General features: G+C 37.8%; 1 protein-coding gene across 7 annotated transcripts in view; it reads right to left on the bottom strand.

Annotated features, from left to right (window-relative positions):
* Window positions 1–25238, bottom strand: part of MARK1 (microtubule affinity regulating kinase 1) — a 59829-nt gene that overhangs the window by 22425 nt on the left and 12166 nt on the right. For 6 of the 7 annotated variants that reach the window (XM_075413031.1, XM_075413035.1, XM_075413032.1 and 3 more), the window contains exons 2-7: window positions 14332–14535; window positions 13596–13649; window positions 6159–6207; window positions 4957–5022; window positions 3884–3954; window positions 2833–2889 (exon numbers count right to left, since the gene is read on the bottom strand). In XM_075413031.1, the coding sequence (XP_075269146.1) occupies window positions 2833–2889; window positions 3884–3954; window positions 4957–5022; window positions 6159–6207; window positions 13596–13649; window positions 14332–14535 (501 nt within the window). Of the gene's footprint in view, window positions 1–2832; window positions 2890–3883; window positions 3955–4956; window positions 5023–5588; window positions 5673–6158; window positions 6208–13595; window positions 13650–14331; window positions 14536–25238 lie in introns of those variants that run through there. The other variant, XM_075413037.1, reaches the window with a different exon arrangement.

The raw sequence follows: 25238 nt of genomic DNA, 5'->3' as shown, positions 1-25238 counted from the left end.
GCAGTGCAGGAATCCTTCTTCAGCAGGAGGACAAACATTAGCCAGAGCAAAGCATTCACCTAATTACTAAACATCAGTTTTACAGCAAACACAGACATCTCTCATTGGATGCTATGCTCAGAATTGGTCCCAGAAAATAAAAGAAGTCTCAGTTCAGGATCAGATAAGCAGCAATCAATTTGTTAGTTGCTTTGATTATAAGGGTAAACATGATTTTGTTTGGGTTGGTTTGTTGTTTTTATTTTTAGTAATTTCACTTGCACTCAATGAACAGAACAGGAGACAATTAACTACCAGTATATCAAGCCAATAGCCGCACACCAGAATTTAGCCTTTATCAGGAGTAAAAAAAAGCCCATTTTTACAAACTAACTATCCTGGAAAATCTCTTATTTTCCCAATTTATGACCTGTAATCTCAGCTGGTTCCAGCTGATGTGCCTGCAGACAGACTCACAGAGATATCTTCCACATTTGACAGCTTTCTACATTACTGCACAAAGACTTCATTTTCCTCGTGGTGAAAACATTGCTGTAAGTGCAGCTGCTCTGCAATTACAATAGTCCTCCTAGTTCAACAGTACTCTGCTACCCAAGTACCCCATGCTTTTACGTTCCTTACTTCAAACAAAAACACAAAAAAAACCCCTTTCTAATATGCCAGACAGAAAGACTATGCTCTCGTTGGTTACATGTTCAAAGCAAAAAGTATTAACAGTCACTGAAAAGGTCAGACAAGTTTTGTGCATCACTGGATGAGCAAAGTTGGAATTGGTTACAGCCCTTTCTATGCAAGCTGTTTATAACCACAGAAAATTAAAAGGAGACAGTTTAGTTACCCACAGGCCTTGCACTCCCTCCACTTCTGCCAGAATAGCCTGGACTAACTTGCACGTTTTCATACATGTCTTCCCAGTTTAGTCTGAAGAAACTCACATTTGCTGGAGTTTACCCTTTCTGTTATTAAAGCCAAAGACGCTTATGAAAAATCTCCAAAGTGGTGCCAGACCTCTGCCTTGTGATGCTAAAAATGTCAAATGGTCAGCATGCTGATACCATGGGGAAAGTCAACAGAAGCAGATGTGAACGCAGACACAACTTTAAAGTTTTTTCTTCCTTCTCTGCAGCTCCATGAGAAGAGTTTAAGTGAGACAGAGATGACACATAACATTTGGAAAAGAGAGATGAAGTGAGACCACCACCTCAAAGCCATACGCTAGTTTGACTGGCTCTCAATCACATCTAACGCTGAACTTTCCAAATGAGTCCAGCATAAGTCCATCCAAGAGAAGATGGAGAGAGAAAAGCAAACAAAGACATGATTTCGGACCCCGCCTACCTGTCGTGCAAGGAGGAGGTCAGCAGCAGAGTACCTGTGACAGATGGTAAAAGGGAACCTGCACAAATGCTGCGAAGCAGTTTTGGATAGTCCTGCGAGCAATGCAGCGAGCTGTATGCGTGCAATGGAACTAAGAAATGAACGAGGGGTGGAAGCTGTGATGGGATCTGGGAGAAACACCAAGATGGAGGATGTTAAATAACTGCAGCGGTTAATGCGGTAAGACTCAATAATATCACTGGGCTGAGCAAGCCTGTGTCAGATAAGCACAAGGAGATGGCTGGCTCCCTACTCCCAGCCAAGTACAGGGCCGAGACAACCAGTGAAAGTGGCTTGTCCAACCAAGCCAATAGGTCCCTGGGTGCAGCCTTCGGGAAAGCTCAACAACAGCGGCTGCAGTAAGCTCCAGGGAAACATTCACAGGCTCCAAACTGCCACGCAAGATGGGGACTTTCTTACAAACCAAGATTTCTATGAGATCCAGCCCTTTCCTTCCTTGCATTCTGACTTCAGAGTGCTGGCAAGGCACCTCCATCATCAGATGACAATGGTCCTAGGGCAGGGAGGACTCAGCAGAAAAAGATGCATTATCCAGCACCATATGCACACGCAAGAGCTAGAGTATTAGTGAACAGATTTGTAAGCAAGATTGAGAGCATGCTGCAGTGTATTAAAAGAAAGTTAAGACAAAACATACCAGTGAAAAAAAACCCCGACCCTTAGGAATTTTTCAACCTCAGCTTTTCACAAGTATTTAGATACATGAGTAAAAAAGAACTTGCATCAGTGTTTTCTTCATAAACATACAATGATACCAAAGCAATAGCACAAGCCAACTTTTAAGTGGGTGAAGATCTTGTGTCCAAGTCCCATGATACCTAAACTCGGCACGAAGACAACTTCAGACTGAAGGCTTAGGTTGTATCTGCAATTGCTGAACTCTATAACATGGTCTGGTATGTTTATACAGATAGATTACTAGAAAGCATCAAAAAAAGGAATTCTGATTAATTTCTGTTTAGCTTCAATTTATTTTTCCACCTGAATTCAACACTAGCTTATAAACCAGAAGCTCAAATGGATTAAAAACCTAACATATTTCTTATGAAACAGTAAGAATAGACCATTTTATATATTTTGCAATATATTTGAACTGAAAATATTTTAATTAAGTAGTGCTAACTGGTATCATTGAACTTCTGCAGCTTCAGCGGTAGATATCTGCATGCCAGCAGGTATAGTTCTTTGGAGTGCCTGTCTTTTTATTAAATCCAAAACTGGAATGAAAGTAACATGTTCTGTTCTTGTCTCTCCCCTGTTCCAACAGGGAGGCTACATTATTTTGGTGCTTCAGAAAACTGAGAATAAAATACAAGTGACAGTTCCCTCATTCACATGTTTGAGGCATTCAGAGACAGTGGCAAGGATAAATATATAGAATAAAATTAAGTCCACACTGTCTACCAGCAAAACAAAAAATAAGTAACAGCCTACCTTAAGATCACGATGAACTATGCATTTCTGGTGACAGTACTGCACAGCAGATACAATCTGAAATACCAAGATGATGAGTGAAATATTTTATTTCAATCTCAGTGTAAGTTTTCATACATAATTCAGTCATTTTAGCTCCTGATATGATTCAGTAGAACATAAGAAATTAATAAATAAAGCTTTCATTTTAGAAAATATTCATGTAAGTTTCATTAAAGCTTAAATACAAAAACTCAGTGTCCCTAAAAGCAGTCCATTTTCTTATTTAAAAAGTTAAATGAATACTCTCCAAGGTAATCAGAGAAACATCTATTTTAAATGAAGATCACCCAATAGCAATAACTATAAAAGGAAATTACCCCACCACCACCACCCCAACAGCTGGATGTACCACTGCAGATTTTACCTTCTGAAATATTGGCAGCATATTTCTGCAATTCATCCCTAACAGAATAGTTCATTCAACATTTTCATATACATCTTTCATATATGTAAAACAAAAAATGAGTCGCAAACAGGAAGCTAAAAGCAGTTTCTTTACATGTTAATTATATACCTTAATTCTGAAAAATACCAACTTTTATTTATATAATCAAAGCTTTTTACAAAAAAATCACTAAAAAAAGGGTAAGAAAAAGATTAAGATGAGAAAGTTTGTATTAAGACTATAAAAACCCGTTACAGAATACCCTTCATACAAAACCGTGACATGACATAGCAATACATGTCATCATGTCAACATCTCTATATAGAATACTTGTTCAACTCTAAAATAATCAGAAAAGGATTAAAACTTCAAGTGAGTCACAATAAAAAACATGGCTCTTAGGGACACCCACTAAAAAAGAATGTAAAACAGTCTTACTATTTTTAGATAGTACGTAGGAAGCAGATATTTTTCTCTTCAGGGATTTTTTTCCACTCCAGCTTTAACAAACATTATCACAACAATGAATATTTTTTTTAAAGTAAAAGAAGTATGCTTACACTCATGTCTATCTGAAAACACCATAAATAGAAACACAAGAAAGAGTGAATGGTAATTTCATACCTGCCTGAATTTTGCACGAGCCTCTTTCTCTTTCATTCTTCCATGTGCAACTAGGTAGTCAAACACTTCTCCTGACCATGACAAGGACAAAACATCAACCCTATTGTCCAGGTTTTATTTTTGACTGTCATACACAAGCAAATCATGCTTGAAAACACCCCCTCCCCTCCCCTCTTCTGGGAGGGAAAGAAAATAGAATCAGCCAGGAAAAATTCGTTTTTACCGTATGCATTGGATTTCATTTTTCAGACATGTAATAGTCAAGAAACATAAAAATTGAACCCTTCATACTAAGGCTTCTTCAATTTAAAAAATAAATTTGCTTTAAAAATACTGTGAAACAAAAAAAAATTGACTTTAGTAATGAAAAACATTTGTGTTGCATATGAGGCACGCTGGGAAACAGGCAACTTCTTACGTACCAGATGTTTCGCATATCTCTAGCGGCTTCACTTAACAGTATCTGTATTACTTCTGGTTTTTCCTTCTTATTCTCTAACAAAGCTGTTCAAACACCTTTCAGATCCTCATCTTTGCACTGTTTGAGGAGCAGCTTTTCCTAGCTGTCCCTAGCCCCGTGCTGGATTCCTTTCCCACATTCAAACATTTCCTATTCAGATGCTAAGCAGCTTCTCAAGCAGGCACCCACTATCCCTCTCACTCTTGATCCTGCTGGTCCTCCTTTCCCGTGTTCCTTATTCCCATCCCCCGGACCTGCCTCTCCAAGTGCTTTGGAGCACGTTTTCAAGATAAAATGAGGCACCAGTGCTTGCCTAAATATAGCAGATAAACACCGAGTCACGTTTTTGCCATAACCAGCCCCAGATTATTTCCTGATATTCCAGCAGAAACCTCAGAACTGCAACTACCCTTAAGCACAAACCTAACAGGTTACTTCATAGAATGTGATGGAATCAAGAAAGTCTGCCCTGGGTAGTCTGTTAGGACTGTTTTAAGGGTCAAATTGGAATAACCCATTAACCATAAAATACTTAAATCTTTCCTAGACACGCAACTGGCATGGCTTTCCATATTTCAGTTTATCCTTCAAGCAGAATTAAGAATCCACTTACCCCCACTGGCATATTCCATTACCAAATACAATGTCTTTTCAGTTTCAATAACTTCAAATAATTTTACTGCAAGAAAAATGAATGAGAAAGATTGCAGCAGGGAGCAAAAGCACAGCACAAAAAAATTATACTCATGAAGTGAGTATAGTTTATGGCCAGTGATAACACTAAACCATACAAAAACTTTATATCCTTCAGGTTAGCACTCTTTTGAGAGGGGAAAAAGGCAAAAATTAATTTCTAAATCAAAGTTGATAATAAAGCATATTAATTCACAGTTTTCTCAGAAGTTTATGCACACTGTACAAACGAGTTCATGCTGAAATTAGTGTTTAATTTGACACAGACATCTTTAAGATCATACAAACCTTCCCTGTTTTGCTAGGAAACCGCTCCCAGTTAGAAATCTGAGATTCTGACCAACTAAAAATCGAGTGGATACCAGAAACGTCAAGTCCGAAAGACCTTCCTCAGATTGTAATGGTAACCACTCATTTAAAACAAACACCCCCACCGCCACCCCCAAGAAAACAAAAGACAGCAGAAGCTAAGAATGCTGGAAAAGCAACAAACAATTCAAGGGATGAGAAGGGAGTGCCTAGCATGTAATAACTTGTACGCCTCGTCCATACCTTGTATGCAACAAGCCCTCTGGCCGATTCAGGACCATTAACTGTCTCTGGAACAAGATTGTCCAGCCCTCCCCAGCCAGAAGAATTGTCATCACAAAGTAGGGCCCTGAAGCTGTGGGGTAGGTGAAAGAACTAAAGCAGAAAGGGAAAATTACATACTTTGTAATTCTAATTTCCTGGAAATATCAGTCAGCGGGAATCTTTCCTAGACTGAACAAATGGAGTTTTGCTACTTTCACCTCAGAAACTCATGCTTTTGGCCTCAAAGTCATTTCAATGGACAGAGGGGAGTTGGGGCCCTCAACAGACAGGAGCACTCAGCATCTCCTACTTTGTGTTAATGCTTTCCTGGATTGAGCAATTTATCTCCTCAGAGCAAAATTTGTGTTTCAAGCAGAGTCAATAAGGGAGGTGAGACAATGAAGCATTTACCGAATGCTCACTGCCCTATTATCTCAAAAAAGTTTAATGAACAAAAGCATAGCAGTAAAGTACATTCAAATAAAGCCAAAGAGAGTAAAATGTAAACAGTGTAATAAAAAAAGGTTAGCAGAAATGCAGGGCTCCTACCAATATTGGGATGATTCAGTATCTTCATTATTCGTACTTCTCGAAACAACTGTCAAGGAAGCAAGACAATTTTCTTAGAGTGTATTTATTAGGGAAGAGTTACACAAGATATGCAATTGTAGATGGCAAAAAGGAGCAGCATAAGCCACACAAAATAGTATTAGCATAAAATACAGATATAGTGCAATGAGCTCCAGAAAACATAATCTACATCTTATACATTTTATAACAATAAGCACTACTAACTACATCTCAAAAACGGACTAATTATTAAGCTTCATACAAACAGACACAGATAAGTTTTATAGCCCTTTCTAAAGTTTCGCATTGACTCAAAGCAACAGATTATTCACACAAGTTTTTATCTCTCTGCTCCAATTTCTTTGGCGATGGACAACTACCCTGAATACACAAATGTAACTGCGGGTGCAAATACAAGGTGTGGTACCACAGAAAAGCCAAACACACAAATCTTAAAATGGGATTAGATACCGGGAACCCTGATGTCCCCGAGTCCTGACGCTTCACAGAGGTGAAGCAGGTGAGTTCACTTGTCTCACAACTACCAAATTTTACAAACGAAAGGAATCCAAAATGACTACATAATTCTGTTACTCTATAAGCTTGCACTGTTTTACTTCAAGTGAACAACATATCTCCATCATCAAATCTATTTACTGTGCTGCGTGCTCTTTAGCCCTGTGTTGGGCTGAATCAAGATGATGAAATGAAGGAAGAAAAGCTCACTGGCTTCAGCGTAGCACTTAGACATTTTGGAAACATCTTAGCACTACAGTCCTCCTTATTGAGGAACCTGGCTCAACACAGCAGTACGTTGTTGCTGTTTTGCTTGTCTGATGTCTCAGCAGACATCTGTCCCTCCATTTTCAAAGTTAGTCCCATTTGTTCAGATGTTACCTCTGCAAAAGGGCACAATAACGCAAGCCAGAGATCGAACACCTCCTCAAAGAGCAGCACTTTAGTTTCTATTTTATGATGGCTGAGGCTACAAGTTAAGAGAAATTAAAATTCTTTTGCCTAGACCACTGATGGTTTTTTACTCCATTTGTCCAACTTAGTCAAAACATTTCTAAAATTCCGCATTTGCTCTACAAGTTAAGACTACACATCTTTTTGAAATTCAGCTTTTGATAAAGTACTACTATTGCAGTTCTATATTTACATTATTTAAGTATTTCAAGCTAGTTACTATCCACTTGCCTTATAATTGCTATTAAAACAATTTCAGAAGGAAGTAAAGACTATAAAAACATTTCTCTGAGAAAACATGAACAGTATGATTGCAGTTTTCTTGTGTTCAAAATGTAACACATGGATATGTAATACTATGCACTAGAATTAACTTTAGCAAATATTCTTGTTTCCTCATAAAGCCAGTTATTCTGATGATGAAAATACCATACCAGGCTGTTTTTTGTGCATTTTTTGTTTTCATAAGGATTGGAATTTGTTGCACAAGAAAATGTTTCTCAGCTATATCGATATCAATCAGTCAGAAGCTAGCAAATCTAAAGCAATAATTGTACCACTTCAGAAAAGCTGCTAAGCAGGTATGTGGAAAAACTGCAATTCCTGCCAAAAGACTGGAAAGATATTTCATAACTTAACAGTGTTAATGCTGGCATAAAAGTTACAGCAATGAACGTATGCCTTCATAAGCAGGATCAAAACATTAGTCTTCTATAAATAAAATAATTTCAAATATAGAAAAAAGATCATTAAGAAACAGAATCTTACATGTAATGTGAAGCACACAGTAACTGAAAAAAAGAAAGTCCATGATTCTATTCAATATTCTCACAGGATTTAGACGTTTACTAATTGGTTTAAGATTCAAATTGATTTCACAGTGGCATGAAATTCTGTTCCACATAGTATGTAATTTTTTCCTCCATAAAGGAAAAAGCCTATTAGGAAACGGACATAAAACTCTATCTTCCTCAACACAGAACATTACTGACCTCTAGCCTGATGCAGATACTTTGGTATATGAAAGAAATATTTACTTGCTCCATTTTTGAATCAAAGTACTGGCTTAGGTTTATTCCATACAAATGCTGCTGAAATTTTTTTACAACATGTTGTATTATATATCCTGTTGAATAGACCTTTTTCAGAAAATTGAAGCATATGTTCTCACACAAAAGCAGGTACACAGTCCTGATAGTCACCGTGATTATTTCAAGAGGAAGTGGGTAGTCTCAACCTTTTGAAAGAAAGCAGCTATTCTAAGGCAAATTCTAACTGAACTCAAAATCACAAAGTGAATCTGGGTATTTCTTGCTGGTTAGTGGCTCTGAGGTGGTGGTCTTGTTTGCTTGGGAATTTTGACTCTAAGGCACTTCTAATGTTGGTGGAAAAGCGTTTGCATTATTAGAGCAAGAACTGGACAAGGCTGAAGCAGCCGAAGTTATCTTAGGTGATGCTCATCTGCACAAATCACGTCAAGCACAAGTTGAATGGAAACTGTGTATTTTATTTGACAGACAGGATGGTGTCAGCCTCCCTACAAATGTATGAGAGCAGGGAAAGAGAGAAATCAGCACAGTAAGAACTGACAGAATAGTTGAAATCTTGGAATCTACTTGCAGGTACCTACTGACTAAATGCCTTGCTCTGAGAAAAGGTTAAAGAACCCTAAGTGGTTGTACTCCCTACAAAACTCCTCTCTCAACTGCCAGCCCACTACTGAAACTACAGCGTACAAGACTGCCTTCTTATGGAAAGACCCATATTCCTCAGAGTTCATGTTTTACAGTTGTTATTGGCTTCTGATCATTTTCCAGCAATTGTTTACTTGGAAACCAACATTTTCAGACCTTTTTTCTGAAGTAACTCAGGTACAGGCATCTTGCAAATTAGGCAGATGTAACTTACGTATTTCATAATACTACTACGTAACTAAGTCAAGCAGCTTTTCTAAAGCTGCTGGAGTGGCAGATATCTCCCAACCCCAGAGGAAAGAAATTGTTTGAAAGGCTGAAAGAACTGAAATAACAAAACAGCACTGCGTGGATACCACAAACACAGCCACATTACACCTCGTGTAGTTCCTGGCCCATATGGGCCAAGGTGATGCATAAGGGTCTCTCAGCTGTGGAGTGGGGAGAAAGGGCAGTGAACCTTAGGTCCCGTATAAATGCACGTTTATACAAATTAAGAAAATGCCAATGTTCACTCCTCCATGTTTCTCTCACAAGAGAGAAACAACCTAGAAAATCTCTGAACGATGGATAACATGAATAAAAATGTTAACAGTATTCAAGTATTAGAGTACATATTTCACACTGCAACTCTGCATTTTGTAGAGCACTACTTTGAGATAAATCTTCCCCCTCCACTTTCCTCTTGCAGAAGCATGCTTGTTATTGGCACTAGTTACATCAATAACTATGTATTTACAAATAGCGTATTTTTAAACAATAGCCACTAGAGCCCTCAATAACACCCAGGATACATCTCTTTCTTTGCATATAGAGGTATTACAGCAACAAGACCATAGTTATTTCCTACAAAGCCAAGTTCATTAATTTTACAGAAACCTGGACAGAACTGTGAGATTAGTTCTCCTTTCACATCAAGACGAGCCTGCAGGATTATATAACGATCTACTTTACTGATAAAAATAGTGCTTCCAGAACTCACGCACACCTCTGTTTTCTTGTACTCTCTCTCAGAAGGTGTAAGTGCTCCCTGACTTCTCTCCCCCCACCCCATCACACATTTATAGGACCGCTCTTCATTCTTAAGAAAGTGCTAACATTCAAAAAAGCTCTTGAACAAGTATCTCCTTGTTGCAAATGGGTTGTAGCCTCAATAGCTTCCCTTGCAGTAGAGGATGGCCAGTACCATACTCAATTCATAGAACTCGTACCTATGGAAAAGACATAAGACTTGAAAATTTGATTCCTGCTTTTCCAGTTTCATTTTTCAGGGTACAGACTGCAGAAAGTGCAAAGATCTTCTGTCACACCATTGCTAACACTTCTACTTGCTGTCAGGTTAACACCTACATTTAAGATTTACTATTTTAAGTCAGTACAATCAAACTAAAACTCTTCAGTTAATCAGGGTTTTTTCTTGCTTTGAAAGATGTGCTTGAATGCTTCTCCAGTTTCTGAATCATTACTGAGAAGCGATGTTGCAAAAAAGTGCAGCTTTCAATAGGTACAATATTGAAATCTTTCCAAGTCTTCTACTACTACTTCTTCACTTCTGTTCTGCATTTCTTAACAGAAAGAACCTAAGTTTGAGGCTTTGGATTTGCTTAAAGAATAAGAAGCAGCCCGTTGATCCCTAGAAAGGGAAAATCTGAAATTGTACTTGCTAATAAAACCTATTAAGAAAAAAAAAGCACCTTCTGCTCCACTAGCAGTTTGCAAAAGAACAGAATGCTATTTCAAAAACATCCCTAGTGAAGTCAGTACAAGCAGACACTTCCAATGTAGCAGACATGCAGAAAATAGAACAGCTATTTTGATATAAATTCTATTTATGATGAAACCCAAATACATACATTTGGGAACCAATTACAATCATGACAGTGGAAAAAATTCAGTCAGTACAATATGTTACTATCAAGACAGCAAGTTCACAGAAAAGCCAACTCTGTCTTCTAAACACGTGCTCACTGAGTAAGATAAGAACCACATTCTGAACAAAACAAAAACAAAATAAAAGGCAGTGCCCTTAATTCAATACTGTTTATCTATTTAAAGAGCTAGAGGTCCTGAAGCAAAAAGTCTATTACAACTTAAGAACTATTGCATTGCCTGCATAAGGATGCAAAATTAAAAATTCACAAGCTCAGCTTACTTATTTTAACTTAAAATAACTATGTTAAAAGTTAAAATAACTATGCCTGCAAAGTATCCTGTTCGTACTATATGGCATAAGTAACATTGGAGAGTAGCAAAGAACAAATTTAACACTTTCTCTGCTTTCATACCGATTACTAATTACAGATCCAGCTTGTACAACACTTCCAGCAACTGAAGTACGTGCTCAAGTATTTCTGTTTACAAAACAGAACAGTGCATGAGAAGCTATGATGCCTCAACTCAATTTACTCAATTAGGTCAGTAGCAAATACTAAAGCATAAGCTACTTGCACTTGACATCCTCTATACAGAGTGAAAAAGGAAAGTCACAGGGTCATTCACAAGACCAAAGATCACTACATATTTGTCTTCTTTGATTACTAATGTGTGTCAAAAATGACTGAAGCTCTAAAGGTTTTGCTAAACTACATAGTCTCCCAGCTTTGAAGTTCTAGAGACTGTCCTCTTGGCTATGCTAATTTAGATGGATTCAAACTCAGGAGTGGTTATTTTTGTTGCAGAAGCTTACTACAGTATTTGTCTACAAAAATTCATTAGAAAAGTGTCTGTTCCTATTAAAACAGTACTACCATCACCGTTTCCCTTTCCCAACATTACCTCTTGAAGAAAAATTGACTACTTAGTAGTGCTACAGTACAATCCTGATGATAAAATTATAAAAATTCATGTTACAGTTACACTATATAGTATGTAAAGTATCACAAACTTTATAGGAGTTCAGTGCAGAAAGAAAAATAAAGATGACAAACATGGAGATTTCATGGAACAAATTTTTTTTAAAATTTCAAATTTACAATACAGAAATGGCTTATCAAAATACTAACAAATAATTCTAAGCATGCTGATGAACTACTCTCCCACCCCTATTTGCTTTAAAAAACTACAGGTGCTAGAGTGACTGTGCAAAAACTGCTTAAGCTTACCTAAAAGCTTTCAGGGAATCAATATTTAGTTTCACTCAAAATTGTCAGAAAATTGTAAGAAGCTGAAAACTTTTAGAGCTTCAAAAGAAACATTCCCCCCCAAACCCCCAAATTACAATCAAGATGTCAGAAGAAAAACTTTATACCAACAAATTATCACACTTCCCAGTACAAACAGAAGATGCATGGGATAAATATTTCTAGAAGTTACTGAAGAAGAATGGAATTGTGGTTAAATCACTAACTTCAGTCTTTATGTCTGCTATAAACTGCTTCTAACTGTAGCTAAAAATGTTTCTCTTGTTATCAGCTTCCCACTCAGAAAACAAGTAACAGCAGCAATGTCCTAGTATATGAATATTTTGTGTACTAACTTGTGCAGTGTGACAGCATCTTGTGTAGGTTAGAAAAATTTCTTTTACATTTGGAATGATTTTTTAAACAACTATTGAATAATTTTATGTGAAATACTACTTATTTATCATTAAAGCAGTTATCTCATAAGTTCTTCATGCTTAGTTTTCCAGAAAATTTTAATGCTTTTTACCCTCTCATTGCTTAACAATGAGACAAACTCACTTAGCTCTCCAAGTGTAAATACCAAGCTAAGTAGGAAGCAAGCTACGTGAGCAGCACAGGATTTCCCCAATATGCTCCATCACACACTGCCTCTGTGGGTCCCTCTTCACTAGCTCAAATATTAGCAAAGAGATTTGCTTAATACAGCATATAGGACTTAAGGATAGCACAGCATTTGCATGGACTCTGCACAACAGGTTGAATTTAAAAAAAAAATTCCAAAGAACCCACACTGAAACAAAAATACTACAGAAGAGAAATTAAAGCAAATAAAACAAAGAATTAAAAGATATGAAAGAAAAAGTAAGTTAGAGCAAAGTTGTTTATAACTCCCCATAACCAAAGTTACACAATAAAACAAATGTAATGGCAGCCAGAGATAGAAGAACAGCAATAGACCCTAGCCTCTTTCTCTCATTCTACTGCTGCAGATAGTGGCGGTCTAGTATTTGTAAACAAAAAATGTCTCAAATTTTTATACAGGGCAACGTCCAGTAGGACAATACAACATTTCTGTGCTTCAGTCAAAATCAAACATACGCACAGTTCAATAGTAAAAAAACCCAAACCAAACAAAAGCACCCAGGGTTTTGTTAAAACACTTATCACAATGGTTATGAGGGTCTTCTGAATTTCTATCTACAGGCACAAACAAATAAGAATGTTCTAATTATGTTCAGTCATTCTGTCAATTCTATACACAAAAAAGTAATTGCCAAAGGTCCCTTAACAAATATTTTAAAGTTGAAAGAATACAAAAACAAAGGTAAAAAACAACATCAAAGCCATAATAGCACTCAGTCCACAAAAAACAATTACTACATTGAAGAAAAATCCAAGAAAAATACTATCCTTTACAGCATTACATCTTGATTTAGTATATAGATTACTACTGTTTAGAATATACACTACTTGTGTACCTAATTACAGTAGGATACCACTGTCTCCCAAGATCATACACACACAAAGATGTTTGTTTATCAAGAAAAAGGAACCAAGTATTTTTGCCAAGTAAATCAGAGATTACAGTACAACCGTTTATAGAATTTCAGATGTTATTGGTGTATTCTTACCTTTTGCAGACTAGTAGGATTTAGCTGGGTTTTATCTATTATTTTCACAGCAACCTTGGGAAAAAACAACCAACCATGGATTATTAAACTCAGAAAAATGTTTGAACAAAAATATATCACACCTCTGAGCGAAAGCATAGATGTGCATATATGTCTGCTTTTATGCATTTCATCAAGCAAAATTTCTCGCCTATTAGAATCTACCAGCAGGAGCTTAGAACCAGATGGTACCACCAAGGAATCAGTTTTATAATTCTGTCCGTGTTTGGACAGAACATTATCCTGTCCACTGCAAAATCAGGCCCTCCAAACCCAAGATGTATCTATCAACAGGTTTCAATACCAAGGATCGATCGATCAACGAATGGATTATCAATATCAATGCCATCTATACATCAATAGACTTCTCATTGGTTTTGGAAATGCTTGGGGATGAATCGACCCCCTCTCAGCCCCAAAATACCGCTTGACGTGCAACAAACTTTTTGATCTCTTCATGAAGACATCACATTTTAAAAAAGGGGGTGAGTGGTTAGAGGGAGAAAACTTGGGCACCTCAGTTAACTTTTCTTATATCCTGAAACAGCCTTTGCATCTTTCTTTATGATGACAAAAAAATGTGGGCTTTTTCTATTTAGAAGAGACAGGTAAAAGAATAGCAAAAATACTTATTAGAAAGATAGCCAAAGAGAATATAAAACACAGTCAGCCTTTTTTTTCTTTCTTAAAGGCTTACCTCTCTTCCAGTAAGCACATGCCTTGCCAGTTTCACTTTGGCAAAATTTCCTTTTCCTATTGTTTTCAGTAAGCGATAATTTCCAATGTGAGGATGCTCTTCATTGGTAGACGTAATGGAGTTTCTGCATCGGGGGATGTTTTGTCTGCTGCTTGACTTGATAGGCTGGACGTGCGGTTCAGTATATCCATCCACAGAGGTATGCTGGAAGGCAGATAAAACAGGTGGGAATTTAGCTATTTGGGTTTAAGACAGTTGCAGCAGAATAGACTAAAAGCATAAAAAGCTGTAGAGGGGAGTCATTTATTAACTTTTACAAGTATAACTGATAACTTTGGATGGTAACTTAAGTAGAACATGCTGTCTTTGGGCAGAGTTTGATGCATGTCTCAAGAAAAAAAAAAATCTGTAGAAAGATTTGTCCAGCTCCAAAAGCAAAACTAGAGACACTTAGGCAGTAATCAACAAACCATTACAGACCTTTTTTTTAATATGAAACTATGTCAAACTACACACTGCATCACTATGTTGCAAATAAACTTGTCTAATCATAATCAAATTTAGTCTCTTAAATACACAGTACAAAAAATGTTTGTATTTTGGCATATTTGGAAACAAGGTTTCACTCTATTTTTTTCTTAACTTTCTTCATCTCAGATAACGTTATGAGAAAAATATATTTTCAAGTAAGCTTTGTTCCCCAAACCTGTTTGCATCTTCTTTGTAAGTCACAGAAGTTCTCATTCAAGTAACAATCAATCTACATCTTTGTTTAAAAATAATAATCTATTCTTAAAAAGAAAACTCTACAATATCTCATAAATATATTTCAAATCTCAAGAAGTCTGAAGAACTAAAAGGGTATTTTTAATGCATGCCAACACATCATCCCACATTAAATGTTAGTCACTGAAATCTGCAGTGCTTCTGCACTCTTCAACATCCAAGTATATAACAGGCAAGATATAGATGGGGCTTGGAAATGTTCCAAGGAGAAACCAAAATAACAGAAGATGTCATAGGAGCGTTAAGAGTTTCAGTATTTCAAATGCTTTCCAACATTAGTGGCAGATGGGTACAAATGTTTAACAGGTAAAATGTAGCCTCTGGTCTTTTAAGTTACAGATTTTAAGACAGGCAAATACTGTAGGTAGAAACAGTGTCTTCTCAGACTAGCTTTTAGATTTTGTAACAAAGGCATGCTTACTCCCAGCTCACTCAGTGCTTTATGCTTAGCAGAAACTAACAAAACTCAAGATACCTTAATATTTTCCCATCCTTCACTGCTTCAATCTAAAAGTGGCTATCTCAGTATCTTTGTACAAAGCACTAACATAGCCTGTTTCTTTACAGACCAAAGGTTTCTAGATCTTTGACCTCAAGCTGAAAGCAGAGTCAGAAGGCCACAGGTTTCACTATTTCTCCCAATACCCAACCTAACCTTGGTCTATGCTGATCTCACCTGTCACTCCTTATGCAAGTAATTACTTTCTTATACAAAATGCAATTTAAAACAGTGCTTCCAACTTCAGTGTGCATCTGTTTTAGGCTGAAGTCAATTCCCTCCTGTAAAGACCCAGGTTTACAGACAGTCTCACTGAGACGAGTGGAGTTATTTCAGGACGTAAGCACTGGTAGAATTGGGAAAACTAGCTGCAATGCAACCGGAAAAAACGACGAGTATGCCACAACCAGAATGTTCTTCCCAAATGTAGCACAACTCTGCTTACATCACCTCCAGCATTAATTATTCACTATGGCCAGGAGAAGGGTCCTAAATATAATTTTCTGTTTGTCATTTCATTACCTGAGTCTCTCTGCAAAACACTACTTTACCCCTACTGCTAAACCATTTTCCAAATTACTGCAGAACCAAGCAAGCCAGGCATGTTTACATTCTGCGTATCAGACAAACTTATTCAACCATGAAATAACATGCTAGCGATAGTATTCATCCTTTAGAAGCACATAATTAAAATACTTTCTGTGGACTTGAAGAGAGGATCAGGACAGCTCCAGGCAAAGAGGCCTTGAAACATTCCTTCAGCATCAGACACTAGTTCTACATCTGACAAACCCGAGCCCAAACAGAAGCCTCGCCTAAGAAAATACCCCATGAGATCAGTATTTGTATGGTGCTCATAATAAATATTATAGCTGTATCTGGAACCCCATCCAGAGCTACAGCGCTATGCTATACAAGCAAGTTTTAAAAGTCTTTGAGCCTATTTATGCACACAGTTAGATCTTCACTACTTGAAATCTAATGCCTAACAGAGGCATTAGCAACCCTCACATCAATTGCCAATTTAATACAATTCATAGTATTAACCTACTTCCAGTAGATACTTGACGAGATCTTTTAGATAAGCAGTCAGATAGGCAAGCAAAACCAACGCCACAGGCAAAGCAAAAGATGGCTTCACAGCACAGATCATTTTAATGCAGATGTAAGAGAGAAAACAGTTATTTAATCATAATGACAATTTAATGCAGAACCAATCTGAAGTGGGGGGGAGGTAACAAGGTTCATCATCATGATGATTCTGGAATTTGGCATTTTTGTTACAGAAGAACTAAGTCCCTCCAGATAGTTTCTTAATTATTCCCTCTTAGACAGATTATCTTCAGAGGTAAGCATTTTCCCCAGCTATGCCCAAGGATGACAGAAAACATGCATGAAGAAGGTCAAGTTTCTTAGTTTGTGAGCCACATATATATATATATATAATTTCTGAATTCAAACAGCACTGAATGAAATTCAAATTATTCTTTTTAAGTCTTGCAATAGCCCTCTGTTTTGCAGATAAACAGCTTGCTATTGTTGGAAAGCACAGAGGAATTTAAACTAGAAACTCATCAGCTTCTAGAAATCAGCATTCAACAAAACTGAAACATAGCAGGGTTAAGATGTTAAAAAAAAAAAAATCAAGTTACATTACATCCCTGCATCTCAGAGATTATTTCCAAACAATCCTAAGGCTGAATTCCACAGAAGCATGCAATATCTACACTGTCTAGAAAGACAGGCTATGTAGTTTTAAGATCTTTCTGGTCCATTACAATGCGTTCATTCATTATGGATCAGCTACTATGTGGCTATTTAAAAATGGCATTTCAGAAGAACAAGCTCTAAATTCTGAGAATTTTTTCAGGGTGTTGTAAACAAGGCAGCTGTAAAAACCAACACTGACCTTGAAGTTCACTGCCATCTAAAAACAATTCCAGCTAACAACCTGTATTTCCTATACAGGATTTTAATTTGGGATTCTGATATTTCGCTAGATATCTCAGCAATATGTCTTTATATATATAATGTAGTGGGAAACACTGCCTTATTAGTACATCATAAACATGACTCCCCATATGTTCAGTTTATGTCAGTGTTAAATAAAATGTTTAGAAATCAACACATAAAATTAGATGTGTCTTAAAATAAAAGGCAATTTTAAATAAAAAGGTGCAGCAGTTAACAAAAGTTTAGAGCTGAAACAGTCTATTAGAGCAGCCACTCAGGTGTTTTGCATATTAGTCAAGTCTTAACAAAACCTCCCCCGAAAAAAGAAAACAAGGAAAAATCCATACAAAATAAAACCCACCACCTTTTCAGCAATCTCAAAAAACTAATTCTAGCATTCAATTTTAGATTGTGACTGAAGAGAGGTCAATTAACACATATTACTCCTAACTAGGTTTGCTTCTGACACGTTCCATTAAAATTATTACAGAAAGTCAATGGCACTAAAATCCCAAGAGAGCTAACCTGACCCATTGCTTCCCCAAGACTCAAAGCTATCGTTTTCCTTGTTTACCCAAGGCAGCTTTGCAAAAGCAAGATGACACAATGTCCAGACATATTATCTTTGCGGAAGTGCAGAAGAACTAACCCCACCAAGCAGATACAAAGTGTCTGCTCCGCTACTTTACTTATTCAGCATCCTTTAGCCACTTAGCTAGCCACTGGAGTAGTATTCTCACGGATTATACACTGTAATTAAACTTACATCATCACATATATTAACTGTTCTTACAGCTTAGTCTTAAAAAGTCCCCAAAACCATTCTGGCCACCAAACCACACAGCCTTTCTCAATCAAACAACACTGAAGGTCCGTAGAGCCCTTCTGAGTAACAGGGTAACTACAAATACTCATTTGATTAAGCAAACATCTTTGTCCTGAATTTTCCCCTCCTTGAATTACTGCAAGGCAAATTCCTTGGTACAGTCAGCCCATGGAACGAAAGTATGCACATGCGGTGCTAGAAAAGGCACATCATCACATTTCTGCTTTTAATATTATCTCCTGTTCTGAACTTCAGTTTCTCGCAACCAATTTTTATATTCGTAACTCCAAACATTTTCAAGCATGTGCCATACACATGAGCATTTGTAATAGCTGTCATATTTTGCCAGGTAATCAAAACAGCTGGCCCAGACAGAGGGCATCTGAAGGGTTTAGAAGACCATTTTCTAAATGGCTCTGATCTGCAACAGCTCCGATTCACAACACAGGGGAAGGAAAGGGGAGAAAGATGAGAAGTAATGTCCTGGATGTCCAGCTGTTTTTATGTTTTAACTGCTTGTTGTCTGTAACTATTCCTAGGAGCTTCTAGCAAACCACCTCAAGCAAGTACTTTTCTTTTGCTGAAGTAACAATCAAAAGCAGAAGTGTCCAATTTTTTGAAAGACCGTGGTAAACCTCAGTGTAGAAACCAACAAAGATGTTCAGATCAGCTCGTTCTGCATCATAGATCAAGAGCACCCAGAGGTCCAGGTTTAGAGGCATGACGCGTGGTACAACTCTGAACTGCATGAGATGACAGTATACGATCCATCAGCTAGTGCCAGAAGAGGATTCACTCTTCTTCCAAGTAAATCTCCCATCGGCACAAAATCACTTACTGTTGCCACATTCACCCGTCACATTACACTACAATTACTAAAGAACCTCTGATCTCAATCAAAACACTAACAGAGCACTATCTACTCTGATTTTTCATACCTCTCACACATGTAAGAAAATGCTTTGGAGAGGGCAATTAAAAAGACTGAATGTGTGGATGCACATACAATTCTTTTAATAATTTCTTACCAGCAATTAAATGCATACTAGATTATGAATGCATGATAGAAACTTTGTTATAAAAAAAGAAATATTTGAGGTGACCAACCTACTACACTAAAACAGGATAGTATGTAGGACTCAGCCATAAAAAAAAAAAACAAACCCAAAAACAACCAAAGAAAAAACACAGTGAGGGAAATGGAAAATGTATACACAGATTTGAAATTTGATACAGAGACCAATGCATGGCAGAGACAGAAAAGAATCACACAAACTAGTGGAAAGTTTGTCTTGTAACTTGTACCCATAGCCTGAGCCTGCTCACACAGGCTTTCCAGAAGCACACAAAGAAAATAATCAAACACATACATGTGCATTTTTCTGTTTATATCAGATTTACATAAAATGTAGGAATTCCAGGCACGAACTTTCAAAAGTGCTTGAAGCTATCAGCAATAAGAAACAATGATTTTGAATAAAGCTGGCCTCAGTCAAGCATATCGGAACATTTCATTAACTGATGCTGTAACTCTGAAAAGCATTTTATATCAAACTTTTTTTAAAAAATCCAAACTATAAGCATGGAGCTCAATATATAGTATCAAGCAAGACACTAAACCAAGTAACTTCCCCTTATTCTTTTTTGTATCTCTTTCCTTTTCTCCCCAATTGTAATATTCTGTATTTCAAAAAAACAACCTCAAAGCTAATAGTAAAACATTTCTATTGCAAGATGAAGTACAATCCCTTAACGTCAATACACAGTGAAGATTCCTTTCTAAAAGCATACATATATGCTGGCGATATGTAAACTTCTGCTGAGCACTGAGTAAATCTTATCCTGTGCTTGTTTCTACAGTGTCTAAGCCTCCTAGAAGTTTTGGTGGGGTTTTTTATTTTGTTTGGGGCTTTCTGTTTGTTTAAGTGCTCAACATAGCTTTGTGAGACATATCAGAAATAAGTTTTCCAACTTCAAGACAGAATTGTTCTTCTAATCACAAACTACACACGATGCCATATTTACAGCCCTGGACTCAATACAAAACAGAGCCTGTGATCTTCCAGTGCAGCGCCATACACAGCTAACATGAGTTTCAAAAGTTCACACACAAGGCTCTTCAGAATACTTTTAATTTTCTTATGGTGACACCAACCTGTCATAAATCCATGTTATAGTAAACTTGCTCCTACCTTTTTTTTTTTAAACATAGCAGTAATGTCATATGGAAGGGGAGGGTTCATTATGTCATGGAATCAGAGGTATTTTTCATTTAAAGGATTAAAAAAAAAAAAAAAAAAAAAAAAAAGCACTGGTCCTCCCCTGAGAAGTCAGTTAAAACATTTCAGAAAAACAAATACCTTCATAGCATTAAATCATGTCTCATAAACCGAACTCAGCTAACACGCTTCCTCCTCTCCCTGGGCCCGAAGCCCCTAGCCCGGCCAGGCGTGCAGGTGCAGAAGAACAGGACCTTCCTGCCTTTGTTCCATTTCACTCAGAAATGGAACAGTTGGCACAGTTATTTCAACCTGGCATTTTCCTTCCTGACTCATCCCAAACACACAAACAAGATTTTCCAGGGCTAATTCAGGACAGTCAGCCCATATCATCTCCATTAATTGCTACGACAAAACTGATCCCTCCCTGTAGCCCCACTGAAAACTGAGACAAGCCAGCTAAAAGCTGCTTCAGTAAACCACAGGTGGAATCAAGGGAGGGGAAAAAAGAATTCTTCCTAAAATCCTCTTATGTTTACTTATTTTTATTTGTCATTTGGTATAGTACTAGAAGCTACAGTCGGCCCTACCAAGGAAAAGAGTAAAACACATCCTATCTTTTCAAAATAAAATGGTTAACGTCCCTCACCCATGAAACCTAACATAAACTTGTGTTTTTGAAGAAAAGCACTTACAGGAAGGGGAAGGAAGGAGAAAGGCTATTCCTGCTGCAGCCCCCCTGGACACATTTAAAACACTGCCCTTCACACAGCGAGAGTTCTTTCAACATTTCTTGCCAGCCGTTGGTCTTTCCTTAGGATGTGATCAGTTTAATCTCGCCAGTCTTTTTTGACTTACTTCATGAGATCTTGCAACCTGCTAGCACAGAGCTCCCGGTGAGCGTTCCCAGCTCACCCAGGACATCCCGCCAGCAACTGGAAACACAGGCAGCCACAGAGCACCACTGCTGAATGCCACGGCACTCACAGTTTGCTCAAAAACCCTCAGTAAAACAAAAAGAAAATGAAATGCTAATGTTGATAATTAATTGAATCAACCAAACAAGAACAGGAACACACCCAGAAAGTGAAACTTCTGGCAAAGGAAACTGGCAGGAGTTTTTATTGCACTTATAAATGATGTAGCCAGGTCATTTTTCAACCGGCCTCATGAAAGCCTGGAGAAGAGAGACATGAAACACCTTACAGTTCAGGATCATGTCAAGCACATGGAGCTTCTCAAGTGTTTTCAGGAGCACAAGAAGTGGAAAATGCTTTAATATCAAACTTCAAAATTGAGGGCAAAGGGCTGTTTCTACAGTCTGCAGACTACAATCTGGAAACCTGAGGCTTGCCTCCAGACAAGAACAGCAGCAATAGGCAAGGTTTACTCACAGAAGAGCAACCAGATTATAGAGCTAAATGTCTCTGATACTCAGGATCAAACCACCAGTCTTCCGGGCCAGATGAGGTTTTTTCTAGAGAAGGAAAACATATATGCAGCTAATTGGGACCAGGCTGTGAAACCCAACTCATTCTTTCTCTTAAAGTTTATGATATGGGAATCTTTCGTTGCCCACTGCACACCCAAAACCACTCTGGAACAGTCCACATGCGGCATCATGGCTGCTGAAGCCACCCCAACACTGCTCACACGCCTGTACCCACTTACAAAGGCATTACCACTGGCGCAGCAGGATGGAGAGCTGACAGAGGGAGCCAAGCCAGACAAAACCCAGCAGCTCTTCTGCCAGGGTGACTTCCAGCTCCCTGAGCATGTGCACCCCTGCAGAGTTTCCCAAGCATCAGCACAGGCCCAAGGAAGAACAGGAACAGCCAGCAGCGGGAAGACAGGGCCACATCAGGTCCCTGTCAAGCTCTCGTGGAAACACACTGTCAGGACAGGAACAACATGGAAAAGAAAACTGATCACATCACTTGTCTTCCAGAGGCAAATCGACACCAGGAGTGAAACTTTAGCTAGGAGATACTTATTCCCATTCCACAAGGTAAAAAAAACAGAAAAACTGGGGAGAAAAAAAAAAAAAAAAAAACCAAACCAAAAGAAAACCCACAAACAAATAAGGAGACTTGCTTATTGTGTTGTTTACCTGCACTAGGTGTGTGAGACAGAAGAGCACACAATGAGAGCTTAAGAAGCTACCCTTCAGGAGTGACATGCACGGGCAAAACACCCTTAATATTTCTGCTACATAAAAGAGAAAATTAAGCTACTCCTTTAGAAAGCTGGACAGCATTTCTAAAGTCTTTACATTCCCATTCCTGGACTTCTCCAATGGATTCAATAATGAAGCCATCAAGACAGATCACAATCTTATTTTGAAGACTATTTTACCTCAAGGTCTTATTAACTCTGTGAAGTAAAGCCTGCTTCTGAAAAGTGATGATGAGATGACCAATTAGAATATTCAACCTGATAGCAACACATACTAATTGATGCACACATGTCCTATGAAAGAAACTGTAGGCCAGTATGGGACTCCGCGACACTTGAGGATCATGTCAAGCTATGTTTCAAATGAAGTTACCCAATATTCAGAAGGATTTTTCCAACAATCTTTTGACATATACCTTTTAGGGGTCCTGGAAGTCTAATCTAAAGGGTACAGAGACTCATCTCAATGTTTCCTTTCATATGATTCAGTACATACAACACAAATCTATCTGTAAGTAGTTGGGCAACCAGTTAATTCTGAGAATCAGAGGAGGAAAAAATTGCATGGGCCCTGTTAATCTGCTGTAGGTCCATCTCACACTCTTCCACAAGAGCTGCAGCCTTCAGGGGAGGGGCAGGGAATTCTTCCTGACCCAGACAGCACTTTCATGGCCTCCTGCACTGGGCCATACTAGCTTAGTTTCTTCAGCTTCAAGGCTTGGTAATACTTTCTGGTCCATCTCGCTGCAGCAAGGCCTTCTGATGCCATTAAGCAGTCTTGCCTCAGCAGACTGAAGTGAAGAGTGCTTACAGGACCCCATCTGCCAGGGAGATGCAGTTTTAATAGTTAAGCCAGGATTTAATCAGACCCAGCATTCTGCAGACTTTTTTTTTTCATAAGCATTTATACAAATGATGACTTTCTGAGAAGTAATGCATATTTTGGCACAGGAAAACCAGCCACCTTCCTAAGAGAAGGAAGCACCTTAGACAGCGTAGGACACTTCTACCAATGACCCTGCACTCAATCAGCATTCAGTTACAACGGTTTTGTCTACCAAGAGCAGTCAGGCAGAGTCTGATCTGATGGTAGGAGCTGCAGATAAAGTTATAAGGACACCACTGAATTTCGTTCATCTTCCGAAAGTGTAAACCATGTTTTACATATAGAGCAAGATTATGACAATGTATCCAAGCCAGCAGGTATAGTGGGATATTGTGAACTCAAAGGAAAAAAAAAAAAAAAAAAAAAGGCAAAATGAATACAGTCTTCTGCTGAGTGCTCTCTGCCCTGTTTTTCATGCAAGTGTTAATTAACAGATCAAATGTCCTCAGTTGGGCTGCAGTATCTATTTACCTTTATGTGGTTAATGCTACAACACATTTCAACTCAGCAAAGATATTCCAAATCTTGCACAGATTTATGCTTAACTTTAAGCTGTCCAAACACTGTATGCCCCTCAGACCAGCTCACATCTTACGATCAAAGAGTGTGCTCTACACAGAACTCACTCTACAGTCTCCTCAGAGCCCCTTGTCTCTAAACACCTACAACCACCCATTTTAACCTTCAATTATTGGGCTTCAATTATTTATGATCACAAACTACCACAATTTACCACTTTAGAAATATAGGCAACTAGGAAGCTAAATTGAAAAAAGGAAAAAAAGGCAAACTGCAGCAATATTCCTCAAAGATTTTGCAAAGTATGTCATACAGCTAGAAAAAAAATAATATTTCTTTATATGCTTTAAACAGGCACATACAATAAAACAATAGATTATGAATACTGACAATCACACATATACCACAGATACCTGTCAATGCACTGAATACAAACCATAAACAGAAATCATGTGTGACTATAGCTGAGATGTTTTAAAAGCAAAGCACAAGAAACAGAGTAAACATAAATTAATAGTCCATGTTACATAAGTCAGCAAAGGAAATGAAAGAAAAAACATCACAGGATGCAAAGAAAATATTGAAAACAATAGATGCTCGATTTACCCAGCCCATTAAAATAAAAAGATAAGAAAATGTGGAAGAAATAATGTACATGTATTCTTAAGCTTTATCCATCTATAGATATATAAGCCAAAGAATCTATGACTAAAGTGTTGAACACAAACTAATTTGTATTCAAAGGGAATACAGTCATTAAAACATGCAGCCAATCCAACAATAATAAAAAAGTACCAAAAAAATATACAACTTTCTCTCTCCAGTCCTTGACAGTCAGTTGGGTGGGGAATCCCAGATCCCCACCTATGGTCTTTAGACACTATCCCAGCCTGCAAGGTGTCAAAGTCAGGCATTTCCACACGACTTCATCTAGATGGTGAGGTACAGCAAATAACCAGTAGCAGCAATGGTGGCCTCCAGTTCACCATTAGCAGTGGCAACTCTTGTTCTGTCCTGAGCTGGACATAAAAACAGTTTGGATAA

Source organism: Opisthocomus hoazin, chromosome 2, assembly GCF_030867145.1.
Source record: "Opisthocomus hoazin isolate bOpiHoa1 chromosome 2, bOpiHoa1.hap1, whole genome shotgun sequence".
Taxonomy (NCBI): Eukaryota; Metazoa; Chordata; class Aves; order Opisthocomiformes; family Opisthocomidae; genus Opisthocomus; species Opisthocomus hoazin.
Note: the sequence above shows the minus strand (reverse complement) of the source record. Positions and strands in the feature narration are given on the sequence as shown.